At 55.2% G+C, this 15,085-nt stretch overlaps 1 protein-coding gene across 8 annotated transcripts in view; it reads right to left on the minus strand.

Moving 5' to 3' along the window:
- Window positions 1-15,085, minus strand: part of DNAH1 (dynein axonemal heavy chain 1) — a 76,559-nt gene that overhangs the window by 29,039 nt on the left and 32,435 nt on the right. For all 8 annotated transcript variants that reach the window (XR_011994384.1, XM_072720784.1, XM_072720785.1 and 5 more), the window contains 18 exons: window positions 14,265-14,406; window positions 13,681-13,836; window positions 13,095-13,293; window positions 12,762-13,015; window positions 11,967-12,179; window positions 9,877-10,041; window positions 8,247-8,368; window positions 8,040-8,145; window positions 7,357-7,536; window positions 6,627-6,767; window positions 5,878-6,041; window positions 5,590-5,703; window positions 4,443-4,631; window positions 4,053-4,158; window positions 3,253-3,366; window positions 2,661-2,810; window positions 1,011-1,097; window positions 715-901 (listed from right to left, as the gene is read on the minus strand). Coding sequence is in view for 7 of the 8 variants with exons in the window: in XM_072720784.1 (XP_072576885.1) it covers window positions 715-901; window positions 1,011-1,097; window positions 2,661-2,810; window positions 3,253-3,366; window positions 4,053-4,158; window positions 4,443-4,631; window positions 5,590-5,703; window positions 5,878-6,041; window positions 6,627-6,767; window positions 7,357-7,536; window positions 8,040-8,145; window positions 8,247-8,368; window positions 9,877-10,041; window positions 11,967-12,179; window positions 12,762-13,015; window positions 13,095-13,293; window positions 13,681-13,836; window positions 14,265-14,406 (2,789 nt within the window). In the remaining variant the exon portion in view is untranslated. The remainder of the gene's footprint in view (window positions 1-714; window positions 902-1,010; window positions 1,098-2,660; window positions 2,811-3,252; window positions 3,367-4,052; window positions 4,159-4,442; window positions 4,632-5,589; window positions 5,704-5,877; window positions 6,042-6,626; window positions 6,768-7,356; window positions 7,537-8,039; window positions 8,146-8,246; window positions 8,369-9,876; window positions 10,042-11,966; window positions 12,180-12,761; window positions 13,016-13,094; window positions 13,294-13,680; window positions 13,837-14,264; window positions 14,407-15,085) is intronic.

Raw genomic sequence — 15,085 nt, forward strand, 5'->3', positions numbered from 1 at the left:
CAGGCTCACTTCCCCATTCTCCAGAGAAGGGAGAGGGCCTGGAAGTAGATAATAATGGATAATAATAATTTATCATGCATACATGATTAAGGCTCCATAAAAATCTCCAAAGCATGGAATTCAGAGAGCTTCCTGGTGAGTGAACACATCCTTGTGCTGGGCGGGTGATCCACCCCAAACTCCAAGAGAGCTGACCTCATCCTACGTACTTCTTTATCTGGCTGTTTGTCTGTACCCTTTCTCATATCCTTTATTACATAATAAGTAGTAAACATGAGTTTCCCCGAGTTCTGTGAGCTGTTCTAGCGAATGATCAAACCTAAGGAGGGGGTTGTAGGGTCCTCTGATTGGCAGCCAAGCTGCAGAAAAATTATGGGTAACCTGGGGACTCACTACTTGACTACTTGTGACTTGTGACTCTGATGTCAGAACTGAGCTGAATCGTGGGGTAGCCAGTGGAGAACTGGTGTCAGAGAATTGGTTGGTGTGGCAAAACTCCCACATCTGGTGACAAGCATGAGTGAGAGAGAGGACTTTCTCCTAGACCTCTGTCACCTGCCCTACCTCAGGGACTGCTGGGCAGAGAATCCTGGTCTGCCACACACTTGGCCAGGGATGAGCAAGCCTGAGGCCATGTTGCCCCATCCTGGAGTCCCTGCCCTGGGCCCCAGGGTGGCTGCTCCAGCACTGCAAGGCCAGGGGCCAGGGGCTCACCGTCCACATCCTTAAGGTTGCTCTTCTCACAGGCCTTGCGAATGGCCTTGTCCAGGATGCCATAGTCAGTCTCCTCCTCCTTGATGGTGGGGAACAGGTCTGATACGATCCCAGAGAAGAGCTTGAGGTCCTCCTGCAGGAACTTGGGCACGTTCACATCCCGGATGGCCCGGAGGCATATCAGCTCCTGCAGCAGAAGCCAGTGGAGCTTTCAGGGGGCCCGGTCAGACACGTCTCCAACCCTTCTGGAGCCCTCCTGGAGCCCCGTTCCCTGAGCTCCTCTGGATTGAGCTTACCTCATCCATGCTGGGATTTTCTCGCTTGAGGTTCCCAGCAGCCGAGATCACAGTCTTCACAGCTCTCATCCCAAAGTCATAGTGATCCTGTCATGGCCGCACAGGAGGAGTAGATGGGCACTGTGCTTTGGGGGCTGCTGCCTGGAACCCTCTGCCTCCCGCCTGGTACCTGGCCCCCAGCCAGCTGGAAGATGCAAGGTCACAGCCCCTGCAAGTTGTCTGCAGCATCCCAGCCAGAGCCAGGTGCCCTCATTTGTATTCCTCTTGGCATCTTCCACTCACCATCCCAGTGGCACTCTCCCTTCACTGGCTTACCTATTCTGCATCCCCTGCTTGACTCTTGGCCCCTGAGGGTGAGGACTCCATGTGGGTCTGACCTGGGCAAAGTCCTACAGTCCCAGCACTGCACCAGGTACAAGGAGGCGCTTGGGTTTACTCCGAAGGTGAAAGAAGTTCCCATCGGTGCCACAGTAGGGTTGGCCCCACGGGCCTTTGAGCTTCCTTCTAATGTTGCCTTTTAATGTCTCTCTCTGGACCTACCCTTTCAGCCACACTACTGTGGCTTTTCTCTTCTTTGCTGCTGGTTCTGTTTCTCTCCATTATCAGGCAGGTGTGTTTGAAATAGCTACATTTTTATCATTTCTTCCCCATGGGGCCAGACCATAGGAGCTACATCTGGACCTGACCCAGAGACCACACACTTCCCAGAAGTCTTAGACTCAGAGCAGGATGAAGTGACTGGGCTAGACTGACTTTGAGTCATTGCCACATGAGAAGGGTTGACTGCATTTCCAGAACCATGTGGGTACAGTCTAATGGGAGAGCAGTGTTTTTGAAAGTGGATGGTTAAAAAGAAGGTGTGTGGAGGTGCCGGGCATCCAGGCTGCACTGTGGTGGGCAGCTGCTGTTTTTCCCAGTGATAGACCACATCTCCTCCAGTCTGTGGGTTTGGAGGTACCATGGTATCCCCCTGGCCACAGAGGTTACTGTTCATGCATGAGCAGGTCACCCAGGGAGGGCCCATTAGGATGACACCCAGGACTTTTTCTAGAACTATTAAGAAAGAGAAACTGGGACACCTGGGTGGCTCAGTGGTTGAGCATCTGTCTTCAGCTTGGGGCATGATCCCGGAGTCCCAGGATCGAGTCCCACATTGGGCTCCCTGCATGGAGCCTGCTTCTCCCTCTGCCTGTGTCTCTGCCTTTCTTTCTCTGACTCTCATGAATAAATAAATAAAATCTTAAAAAAAAAAAAAAAAAAAAAAGGAAAGAGAAACTAAGCTGGTAGCGTATAAGCCCAGAGCCGGTCTCCTCTCTGCCAATGCAAAGGGGGAGCCTGCCTGAGAAGAGAGCCAAACAGGGAAGCTTAGCCAGCAGTGCTGGTGTCTGGACCAATGACAGCTGCCCCCAGAAGCTGGGCTTAGCACACTGAGTGGAAGGTCCCTGGTGCCAGGGGGCTGCTGTCCTGCTCTGGTCCCACAAGACCCGGCATACTCGCTCCTCAGCTTTGGGTGTGTGGCTCTGGGTGTCTTAATGCTTGACCCAACTAGCCCTCAGCTGAGAGGTGGGTGTGTAATTCCTATCTCAGGGGGGTCACGGAAGGCAGACCGAGGCTCTCACACTTTGGAACCTGGTGGGGACAGGACCTCACCTGCGAGCTGAGCTGCTCAGAAGACAGCTTGAAGGTGGTTGTGATTTTCCTGGCCAGCACATTGGCCTCATTGAAACCAAAGGAGTAGAGGGAGATCTCCGCGATCATGGCGTAATCCGGAACCATCATGGCCACCGGCCGGAAGAGCGCCTGGGGCATGGGGTGCCTTGTGAACGTAGAAGCAGGCCTCCTCCCCCAGAGACCCACCTGCCCTCTGGACCTCCTGGTCCTAGAAGGCAGGCTCACTGCCCTCCTGCGCTCGGGTGCTTGGATTCCCCCGCGCACCTTGCCCGCCAGAGCTGAGGCTTGCCGTCCCCTGCGGCTGGACCACTCTGCCATTAGTCCTTTGTGTTGACCTGAACTGGCTCCCTGACTTCTCCCAAGCCCGAGGACAAGCCTGGAGCCTCCTCTCCAGGGCTAGGGGTGGGTCTCAGGACCCCCGGGGCAGGAGGGTTGCCCTGGGGAATCATAGTCCCTGACGTCCAACGGCTGTCATGTCCCTGCATAAGCACTTGAGCACATCTGAGGCCACCGCTCCTGTGCTTTCCAGTACCCTGGGAAGCCTCTTGGGCCTCCCTGCGCCTGACCTCACCTTCAGGTTATCGGGCAGCTCCGTGCGGCCAGCGTATCCCGGGTTCATGGTGATAAACACCGCGCAGGATGGCACAAGTGGGATCTCAACGCCTTCAAACATGAAGCGTTCCACCTACAGGGGGGTAGGGGCTGACTCATCCACCTCCTCTCTGGATGGGGCCCCTCGTCTCTGTAGATGCCCCATCCTGGCTATAGCTGCTCAGCCCCAGGAAGGAGGGCTGGCTCCTCTCTCAGCATCTAGCCTCAGACCTCCGGTCCTGGTGGGTACCAGTGGCCTCCCAGGTGCCAGCTCCCTGAGGTCTTCATGCATCTCCTGCTACTCACACCCTCCCCCCAGTTCTTGACACTGGTTTTCCTAGACTTGGGCAAGCTTAGTTCTGACTAGGACCCAGAGCCCCACTAGGGTGGGGTTGGGCACCTGTTGGCTTCCTAGTTCTTGTTGCCAGGAGGAGACTCCTGGCTACTCTGATGGAGGCTAGAAAAAGGACAAGTGGCTGGTGCTTTCCATAAGGGTCAGGATGTTGGAGGGACCACTTCATCCACCACAGCTAGAGTGGGACAAGGACGTGGGGTTCCCTGACTGGCTACAAAAGCCCCTCAGGGACAGTTCCACAAGGGGGAGTGCGATAGCTCTGTGAGATGAGAGAGGTTGGCCTCAGGGCAGGCCTTAATTCCCCGGCTTTTGACAGTCACCAGTATTGGGAGCCTGTGGCAGCATGGGCCTTCTGGGGACAGTTGAAGTGATGTGGTGGTAACTGTGAGGAGCTGTAGGGTAGTGGTGGAACCCCAGATGCTCACCCGCTGCTGCTGAGCCTTCTGGATGGTGGTGATCTGCTGTGCCACCACAGATAGCACCTCAATATCAATGCGGTTGAACTCATCGAAGCAGGCCCAGGCCCCAGCACTAAGTGAGGTAAGAACAATGGGTGGATAGGAGTTCAGAGCCCTCCTGACACCCTCAAGGGCCCCCTGCAACTCCGCTGGGAGGAAGCCTCCAATGGCCATCTTGGCCGGCTCAGCCGTATTCCCACCACCCACTGCCCCATCCAGGGCTCAGGGGCTGAGCCTTTAATTATTATTATTCCATCCTGTTCCCTTCACCATCCTGTGAGGCTCCTCTCAGGCAGTGTCCCTGGGAAAGGTCAGCCTTCCTGTCCTGTCCTGTACCACCCTCATGCCCAACCTCACCTGGCCAGGCCCTTGAAGAACTTGCCCATGGCCATGAAGTCGAGCTGGTCCGAGCAGTTGAACACCACGGTCTGGATGGCCAAGGCCTTGCCCAGGTCTTTGGTGGTCTCAGTTTTTCCTGTGCCAGCCGGGCCAGCTGGGGCACCCCCAAACTTGAGGTGCAGAGCCCCGGTCAGAGTCAGGTAGCACCTGCAGGAGTGAGAGGAGGTAGGCATGGGCCACACTCCTCCCTCAGGATTCCCAAAGACTTAAGGAGAGAGTGTCTTCCTGAGTTGGGCCCCATGGGTGGTGATGGCTCCTAGTCCTCCCTCCTGTTAGGGCCCCAGGTGTGCCCAGCTTTGGCTGCTGGGGCCAGGATGGGAGCCCTTATCCATCTGCCCAGGGAAGGCCCCCGCCCTGCCCTGTGGCCCTGCAGATCTTTGCTCAGGGACCAGTCGGGATGGCCGACCTATGACCATGCTTCACTTTCCTTCCTCAAATCCCAATTTTAAAATTCAGCTGATGCTGAATACAAGTGGCCAGAGGAAATGAGTGATTATTTTAGTGATTATCACTTTTTTTTTTTTATGATAGTCACACACAGAGAGAGAGAGAGGCAGAGACACAAGCAGAGGGAGAAGCAGGCTCCATGCACCAGGACCCCGACGTGGGATTCGATCCCGGGTCTCCAGGATCGCACCCTGGGCCAAAGGCAGGCGCCAAACTGCTGTGCCAGCCAGGGATCCCTGTTTATCACTTTATAAAGGGATTACCTGTTCTTCCTCTTAAGATCAATTTCTCTGGTACATTGAAAGGAGGCTTTGACTGATGAAATTAGTAAAGCTCACACCCATTAGATGCTTACTGACTGCCATGCACGTGCTAAAAGCTTCACATTTCAGCCCATGAAATTCTCATGACACCCTGAGGTGTCATGAGAGGGGTAGAGAGGTACAGAGAGAATCAGGGAAAGAAGGGTCCAGTCACCTGTCCAAGGTTACCCAGCCTACGAGGGGCAGAAGTGGTTTTGAACTGGAAGCCTGTACTCCAAACCTGCACTGTTTTAATGAACTGATGCATCATGGACTCACTGGACCTTATGGTCCCTGGACTCCTAGGCCAGCCAGAGCTGGAAGGAGGGCACCAGGGTGGGGAGGGGGGTGCTCACCTGTCGGTCAGGGGTGTGATCACGAGCCTCCCGCTGTTGCCCAGGTACTCATAGCCGTAGATGAACTCGGCATTCACAGCACGGATGTACAGATCGTTATTTGTCCAATAGTACCTGGCATTGCAGGGAGATAGGTTCCTGGGCCATGGGCACCATGGGCTACTAGGGACGGTATGTGGCCGAGGAGAGATGGGGATGAGGGTTTGTCCCAGGGCCCACTGTCAACTGGCTCTCCACCCTGCCCTGGCCCCCTGGGCATGGCCAGTCGAGGGACCCCAGGCTTCTCACCTCAGCTGCGAAATCCACTCAAAGTCGTTCACACTGACTATGTTCTCCTGGATCAGCTTGCTTACCACGTCCTTGGCATGAACCTCAATGACAATTAGTGCTGACAGCACGGCCCGTTGCATGCGAGACAGCTTCCCCCGCACCAGGGCCACCAGGTCACTGAGCTATGGGAGCAGGGGGACACAGTCAGATATTGGCATAGTTGAACTGCAGGGAGGCTTCCTCTCCTGTGCACAGATGGTGGGTTTCTGTTGGGAAGAATCTCTCTATCCTGGGGGGCTCTTGGTGGTCTAGGGTGGGAAGGGGTGCAGAACTGGGCAGGAGGGTGGGCAGGGTATTGGTCACATGGGAAGTCTGGCAGGACAGCATGCATGGCATCTGCCTCCTTATAGCACATGGAGACTTGTGAGCCTTTGGAGGCCATGTGGTGGAGCCTGGCAAGGAGCTTGAGGGAGGAGTGTGGTGAGGAGCTGGGCCCTAGAACAAGGAGAGCCCATTTGACAGTGCAGGAAGGCCCCAGATCATGGCTCCCTCACTGACCACTCAGAGAGGGGCACCTGTCTGGCCTCAGAGCTCTCCTCCTACGGGTGGTGGGTTGTGAGGCACTCATTTCAGGGCTGTCTGACCTATTGCTCTTTGGATCTCCAAGCCCCTTCCAGGATCAATATAGGAAAGCCCCCCAGAAGGAGAAGTTTCTCCCAGGGTGTGGGGTATAAGGGGGAGCAGATGGTGACTCCCTGGACTCCCACCTGCTGAGCCAATTGGGGAAACAGCTGGTTACTGAGGTTACCGATCCCCAGCGCTTCTGCCACCTCCATGGTCCAGTAAGTCTGGCACCCAGCGATGGTCACCTGGCCAGGCCACTTTAGAACCCACTGGGTCCTGGGCATCTAGAGAAATAACGCAAGTGGGGCTGATCGAGGCAGTGGTGAGTCCTAACCACATATCCTCTTTTTTGATTAAGCTTTGTCTGTGCTTCTAGGCCCAAGTAGTTAATTCCACCTCAGAAGCAGAGAGCCCATTAAGCTCTGGGCCTCTTGGGTTTGAGCAGAGACATCTCTTCCTCAGCAGAGGAGACTCTGAAGCAGAGGGATGGGAGCCTAGGATGAGGAAACACAGTCCTGATTCAAATCCTGATTGCCACTTTCAAATCACACGCCTTCGGGCAGAAAACATCTCTGAACTGACTCTGTAGGATAAGAGATCACAGGTGAACTGCTGACCATGGACTGAGAGAAATAATGTTGGGGAGGCCCAGGGCTGGCCCAGGTTCACAGTGAGTGCTTCAAACCCAACCACAGCAGCTGGTCATTATCAGGGGCACATTTTAAGATTCCTCCTCCAGCAGCCCCAAGGACCACCTGCCCCCAGAGATCCTCTGGCTGAGGGAGCAGAGTCTGAGGGTGAAAGGCAGGCAGGCAGCCCTGTGATGAAGCAGGGTGTCACCAAGGCGGTGCTGGGATGGGAGGCATGGCTCACTGTGGGGTAGGCCTTGATGGCTCTCTCGATGATGTCCCGCACGCTGGTCTTCATGCTTCGCTCTACCTCCCGCAGCCAATCCTCCACATTGCTGGATGGGTAGATGGAGAAGGACAGCTGCACCTCTTCACCCTCGGCTGAGTACATGTGTGTGATCGCCAGGTCCTCCTGGAACATCAGCTGTGGGCAGGGGTGGAGCAAAAACAGCCTTACCCCATGCGTGCCCAGAGGCCTCAACCGCCTCGGTCTCAGGGCTGGCCCTGACCCCGCCACTACTCCCTGCGCCCCCAAACCACATGGGGCCCAGCCCACTTGGGGAGGAGGCTAAGCCTGCCCAAGGGGCCCCCCCTCCCACAGGCCTGTGTGGCCTCCCTTATAGGTGAAGACAAGGAAGAGGTGATTCAGGAGCCTCTGCTCCATGGGTTTCTCAGTCCAACCAGCACCTCAGTGCACGGGGAGGGGTGGGCAGGACCCGGCTGAGCTGGGGGCTCTACGGCTGCCCTTCCTCCCATAGGCCCCAGCTGTCTCCAAGGGCCAGGAATCTCATGAACCACCACCTCCTGCTAAAAGGACTTGAGGCCAGAGAAGTTCCTGCTAAAAGGACTTGAGGCCAGAAAAGAGCTGTCCTCCCTGGAACAGTGCCCCAGAGCTCCTGGGCCTGAACCCCAGGCCCAGCTACCCACCCGGGCAATGTTCTCGAAGCATTTGCGCAGGTGAGGCTGCACGGCTGTGGGGTCCTTCGTCTGGGACAGGATCTCAAGTAGTTCATCATCTGACAGGAAGTAGAATCTGCCAGCAGAACAGGGGTGAGGGAGCAGGTCAGGCAGCCTGTGCGCCCCAGCCCCATGGGCAGACACTGACAGAGTGGGCACGGGCCAGGTGGGGCCCACCTGGGGAAGGCGCCCCGCTTGGTCTCCAAGTACTCGCTCAGGCCCTTCTGCACCATGTCTAGCAGCTTGTTGCAGTCCCGCAGGCTGTCCAGCAGCCTCTGGTCAGAGCACACATTGATTACCTGCATAGTCCGGGCCAGAAAGCAGAAGTGAGCATGGTCAAACTGGGAGATGGCAAGGCAGGGTCAGAGGGCACCCATGCTGGCCAGAGACCCCAGTAGGTACTGAGAAGGAGGGAGGGCAGGAAAATGAACTCTGAGCTAGGGCCCACATCCATCACTCCTGCCAACCCACAGAAAACAGTCTATGGCCAAAAACATCAGGGTTAGGAGCACCTGGGTGGCTCAGTTGGTTAAGCATCTGCCTTCGGCTCAGGTTGTGATTTCAGGGTCCTGGGATTGAGTTCTGAGCTGGGCTCCCTGCTAGTAGGGAGTCTACTTCTCCCTCTGACCTTCCCCCTGCTTATATTTCTCTCTCTCTCTCTCTCTCTCTCTCTAATAAATAAATAAAATCTTTTTAAAAATTAGGATTAGGGATCCCTGGGTGGCGCAGCGGTTTGGCGCCTGCCTTTGGCCCAGGGCGCGATCCTGGAGACCCGGGATCGAATCCCACATCAGGCTCCCGGCGCATGGAGCCTGCTTCTCCCTCTGCCTGTGTCTCTGCCTCTCTCTTTCTCTCTGTATGACTATCATAAATAAATAAAATTAAAAAAAAATTAGGATTAAACAAAACCAAGGAGTTTGATTTGTTGCGGCACTTGTCAGAGCCTTTAAAATCCTCATATAGGGGTGCCTGGATGGCTCAGTCAATTGCACATCCAACTCTTAGTTTTAGCTCAGGTCATGATCTTGGGGTCCTGAGATCAAGCCCTGCTTCAGCCTCCACACTCAGCATGGAGTCTGCTTCAGCTTCTCTTTTTCCCTCTCCCTCTGTCCCTCCCTGGCCCCTGCCCCCCTCACATTCTCTTTCTCTATATATATAATAAAATAAACAAATAAAATCCCTAAAATCCTAATGTAGGGGGCACCTGGGCAGCTCAGTTGGTTAAGCATTGGACTCTTAGTTTCAGCTTCGGTCATGGTCTCAGGGTTATGGGATCAAGTCCCATGTCTGACTCCACACTCAGCGCAGAGTCTGCTCATCCTTCTCCCTCCCCCTCTGCTCCTCCCCTTGTTCACATTCTCTCTCTCTCTCAAATTAATAAATACACACACACATATATATTAGGATATATAGATATAGATATCCTAATGTAGACTGCAAATCTTCAAGGGGAAAACCAACTATCCCATTTCTGAGGAATATCTCTCAAGAGTGGGGAGTCGGGAGCCTGGGTGGCTCCGTGGTTTAGCGCCACCTTCAGCCCCGGGTATGATCCTGGAGACCCAGGATCAAGTCCCACATGGGCTCCCTGCATGGAGCCTCTTTCTTCCCCTGCCTGTGCCTCTGCCTCTCTCTCTCTCTCTCTCTCTCTCTCTCTCTCATAAATAAAATCTTAAAAAAAAAAAAAAAAAGAGTGGGGAGTCCACTCAGAGAGACACAGGCCTTCCATCCATCCCGTTCAGAGGGAGAAGAGGCAAGGGTCCTCAGTGGTCCCAGTGCCCCCCCACTCCGGTCCCCATGAGCTCGCCTCACGGTTCTCATAGGCATTCTTCATGATCTTCCTCCAGATCCGCTCCATCGTCTGGTAGCGCTTGCTCTCCACAGGCAACTGCCGATTGATGTCCTCGGAGCTGAAGATGGGCTCCAAGTAGAGCCAGGCCCGTTGACAGTTCAGCCACTCCTCCAGCACCTCCTGGACAGGGCACGGACCATCAAGGCCTGGGGTTCACGTTAGGTCCTGTCCCCGCTGACCTGGGGATCTCACCCGACCAGAATGCTGGGCGGAGCACTGGACATCAGAGCGAGCATCCTCGGGGGGTTTTCTGGGTGACACTGCCAGCCACAGTGCTCCAGGGAGCCAAGGCTGCACAGAGGCCCCAGCCTCCAGAGAAACTCCAAGTGCCCCCACAGGACACCGAGTCTCCAACACAGCCAGGGGAGCCTCTCTTCCCTACAAGAGAACCACACTCACACCAGTGAGCCCTGCAGTCACAGAGGAGGGAGCCCGGTGCATGGAAGACCAAACCAGTCTCCTTTCTTGGGAGGAAATTTGGGTCTAGGACTCTAGGATTCTCTCAGGTGTCCCGGAATTTGAGCTTGAGATCTCTAAAATACTCTCTGAAACCTCAGTCTGAGAGGAAGACACCTCCAAAATAAGCCACTTTATCTTCTATATTCAAATTCCTCTCTATGGGGATCCCTGGGTGGCGCAGCAGTTTAGCGCCTGCCTTTGGCCCAGGGTGCGATCCTGGAGACCCGGGATCAAATCCCATGTCGGGCTCCCAGTGCATGGAGCCTGCTTCTCCCTCTGCATATGTCTCTGCCTCTCTGTGTGTGTGTGTGTGTGACTATCATAAATAAATAAAAATTTTTAAAAAATTTAAAAAACAAAACAAAAAAACAAATTCCTCTCTATGGAGGGCACCTGGGTGACTTAATTGGTTAACTGTCTGCCTTCAGCTCAGGTCATGATCTCAGGGTCCTGAGATTGAGCCCTGCGTTGGTCTCTCTGCTCAGTAGGGGCGGAGTCTGGCTTCTCCCTCTCCTTCTGGCTCTCTCTCAAATAAATAAATAAATAATAAAATAAACAAAAAACTAATTCCTCTCTATGGATTTATCTCTTTTCCTATCAATGCAAACTTATTCATTCATTTATTAACTCATTCATTCCCTTCCTCTGGAGATGGGTGCTTTGACCAATTCTGTGCCAGGTCTGTGCCACGCCCACGTGGGCATCAGAAGGAAAAGAGGGAAACAGGATGTGGTCCCTGCAGTTGAGGCCCCCACAACCCATGAAACAGCCAGTTCTGCCTCTGAATCACCAGGGGCCCAACATGTGTGATGGTCTTTGTAAGAGGCACCAAGGGCTACCTTGCCAGTGAATGCAGGGGAATCAGTGAATGCTGTGGATGCTGAGCTTTGGAGGAGGTGGCAGCGAGGGATAGAGCTCCAGGTGAAGGGGGCAGTGTGAGCAAAAGAGGGAGATCTGGGGACAATGCTGACCAACTCAGACATCTTTGGGTGATCCAAGGAGCATACAGATATAGCTTCTGGCCATCACTGGAGGCTCCTGAGCAGCTCCCATGAAGGGCCCAGGGAAGGGACTATAAGAATCACACCAGTAGGCCTAACCCTAGGACAGTCCTCCAAGGCTCAGCAGATAGCCCCTGCTCTGGCCTTGAGAGCCCTACAGAAGGGTCATCCCCAGTGCCCTGACCCCTTCACCCCAAGTCAGCTTCAATGAGATAGGAATGGGAGGCACAAAGCAGAGCAGACAGGATATTGAGGAGCCTCAGGCCTTGTGATGTCCAGCCCAGAAAGTTCTGAGACTGGAGGTCCTAGTGGTCTCAAGACCAGGTATGTCATGTCCCGCCCCAGCCACCGCACTGGACCAAACACTGGCTCCACCCTCACCTCCTGACTCACCTCCTCTGGTAGTCACACCTCAGAGATAGCGGGCCTCCTACTAGGTGCTCTGCCCTGAATGAGAGGCCTGTTAGAGACCAGGGGCAGGCCGACCTGGATAAGGCACTCCACTCCTTTGAGCCCCACCCAGATGCCAGGTGGGGCTGCCTCTGTGAGGGCTGGAAGGAGTAAGTGAGGACAGGGAGGGCCCACCTGGGTCAGCTTCAGCTTGTTCTCCCAGGAGTTGATGCGTTGCTCAAAGGGTTTCTTGTAGGGCGAGAAGGACATACTCTGGGTCATGACAATATGGTCGTCCAGCAGCTGTGAGGCCTCATCCGGGCTCTTGAGGATATAGGTCTCTGTCTCCTTGTATGGCAGCACATTGAACAGGATGGTTGACCACTCCTTCTCCATCTTGTCCAGTGCCTGGTGTGGGGAGCAAGCCAAGGCTGGGTCCTGCCCAGGAGGGAGCTGGCCCACATGCTGCACTGGACAGGGAAGAGCAGGCTCTGCCCAGCCATGACCTTGGCCATCTGGCAAGTACTCTCCATTGGGCTGGTCACCAAATCCCCAGGGGGACCTTGTCTGAATTCAAGGTCAGCTGGTACTCACATAGGTGCTGCACATGCACAGCATATACACCTATGCTAGGAGGCAACTAAGGTGCTGACTAGAAGCTCTGGCCCCAGTTCTTGCCTTTACTGACTATGTCACCCCAGAAAGTTGCTGAACCTATCAAAGCCTTAATTTACTCATCTGTTAAATGAGGGTAATACTATCAGCTCCTTCCTGGGTCAAGAAGTATTTGAGAGGAGTGACTAAGTAATAATAGGGATGGTGAACACTGCGCCAAGCACTTTACATACATGATTAACCTATTGAATAGAAGATACCTCAAACCTCTGAACCTGGTGAGTGACCCCAGGGATGGGGCCCAGTAGTGTCATTCTTGCATGCCCTGGGACAGGGCCTGGGTGGGGCCAGGTGGGCCTCGTGGTGGCCACCCACCTGCTCAATGGCATACTCCTTGCCAGCCACCTCAGCCACCTTGCTGATGCTCTCGATGTGGTCCTGCAGGTTCATCTCGAGGCAGCGCGCAAAGGTCAGATTGGCCTTGGGCCGGACGTTAATGTTGATCTCATTGGACAGCACCTCCCAGTGCCGGTTCCGCATTCCAGGGTTGCGTAGCCCCTGGATCAGCGGGATGTATGGCTTGAATTCCTCGATGCGGGCTCTGATGTCTAAGGCCACGTCCTGACAGGCTGCCAGGCAGGACAGACAGGTGTGAGAGGCAGCCAGCACAGGCAGGGAAAGAGGGGACAGGCTGGCTTGGCTGCCTACCTGGTATGTCCTTGAACTGCTTCACACACTTGTGCATGGTCTTAAAGGACTCGATGACATTCTTCTCCAGCTGCTCAGCATCAATGGCTGACAGGGGGTCATTCATCCAGCTCTCAGACCAGCGCAGCCAGTCGGAGGCTGTGGTCCAGAGGTCCAGGTAGGGCTGGAACTCCTTCACCATCCTGGTGAGCTTGTCGTACTGCAGGGGCACATGAACCAAAGCTGTCTTGGGGTGCTTCCCGGTCTCTCTCCACACTGTCCCTTCTTGGGCTAGGTCCTTGCCCCTTCCTTGTTCCTGGCCACTGTCCCTGATCCTGTCCCCATAAGCCCTGGCCTGGCCTCCCTTCTTCCTGCCGCCTATAGGCTCTGGGCTCTGAGTGGCTCAGCAAGGCCTCCTGCCTGATTCCAGCCAATGTCCTTGCACCGAAGGCCAGGGCCAGGTTACTTCTCCGCAGCCTGCTCAGTCCTACCCGCCAAGTGTCAGGGCTTTGCCACCCAGGAGCTGGGTTCAGATATGGCCACAAATGCCATGCGCTCTTCCTCAAGCCCTAGGGTTTAGGGGACAGCATGCCCTCAGGAGGCCTACATTGGTGATGGGCAAGCCGAAGATGCGCTCTCGGTTATTATACAGCATCGCCAGCTGCTGGCAATCCTTCAGCTGCTTCTTGACCCGCCGCACCTCATTGGCGATCTCGTGCGCTCGTGCAATCTCCACATGGGTGGAGAAGCCAGCTACCACCAGCTGTGGGCCAAAGAGCAAGGGGTCAGAGGCCTCTGGGACCCCAACCATGTCCATGCATCCCCACACACACCCAGGGGCCCGAGGTCTCCAGGCATCAATGCCTCCCGGTTCTGAGGGTGCTTTCTTCTCTCTGAGTAAGCAGGTTCCTGGCCCATCACAAGCAGTCTGACACAAGCAAGGTCAGAAGGAGACCTAGTTCCCTGAACAGTGTTCATTGTTTTGCCCACTGAGGCTTGGAGGACACAACAGAGGAATTTGGCCTCTTTGCAACCTTGAATTTTCTGGAGCTTGCTGGCCAAGCATCCTTCCAGCCATTTGTTCTTTCACCTGCCAGTTCACCCACCATGCACGCAGGAGGCCAGGCCTGGCCCTGAAGTGCATGCCTGGGGTGAGGAGTAAGGTACAGCAGAGCCCTGAATCAGCCCCACCTGCAGCCCCTCCAGCTTCTCCTGGAAGTTGTTCTGATCCATGATCTGGATTTTGTGGAACTTTTCCTCATCTTCTATGTGCTGCTGCCGTACCATCTCTATCTGTCCAAGGATCTTAGAAGGCCAATTGCTAGCAGCCCACCTGGAGAGGACAAGGGTGGGCATTGGGGGAAAGGTCACAGCTGAAATCTTGGGTGCCCAGGCCAGGCAGGGGCATCCAGGGTAAAGGGGGTGATGGGGGAATCCAGGTAACAGCTGGAGCCAGCCAGGGCGGAGCAACCAGGAAGTGCAAGTGAGCAGGAGGCAGCCACTGCCACCATCAGGGTCAGGGTGTGGGCCTACCTGGCAGGGCAGGCAGTGCCTACCCTGCAACTGTGGTCTGGGAACTGTGGTGGGCACCCAGAGAGATGCAGGTCCAAGATGCCCAGGGCAGTGATGGGGCAAGAGGGAGAACAGTGTCAGGAACAAGAGAGGTGATGTTGGGCTCCCCCCCTCACTTTCCAGGGTCTTGAGGGGCCTCACCTCCCATGAGGCAAAGCAGCAACCTCTAGTCTGCATTTTGTTAGTGACCAACCAGGGCCACCAGGCCAGCTTCCTTCATATTGGACCAACGACCTTGGCGTGGCTGAAGTGGGGGGGCTCTAGAATTCAGGGCTTCTGCCTGCATCTGGCCTAGGACTGCTGACCCTGGGGGAGGGCCACACTGAGTACCAGGCTGCCCTGTAAAGTGGGTGCCTTGGGGCTCTTGGCAGAGCTCCAGGAAACAGTGCCAACTTCTTCCAGGCCCTGACATCCTGAAGGCACCTCCAGTCTGTGAGGCA

This window comes from Vulpes vulpes, chromosome 9, assembly GCF_048418805.1.
Source record: "Vulpes vulpes isolate BD-2025 chromosome 9, VulVul3, whole genome shotgun sequence".
Taxonomy (NCBI): Eukaryota; Metazoa; Chordata; class Mammalia; order Carnivora; family Canidae; genus Vulpes; species Vulpes vulpes.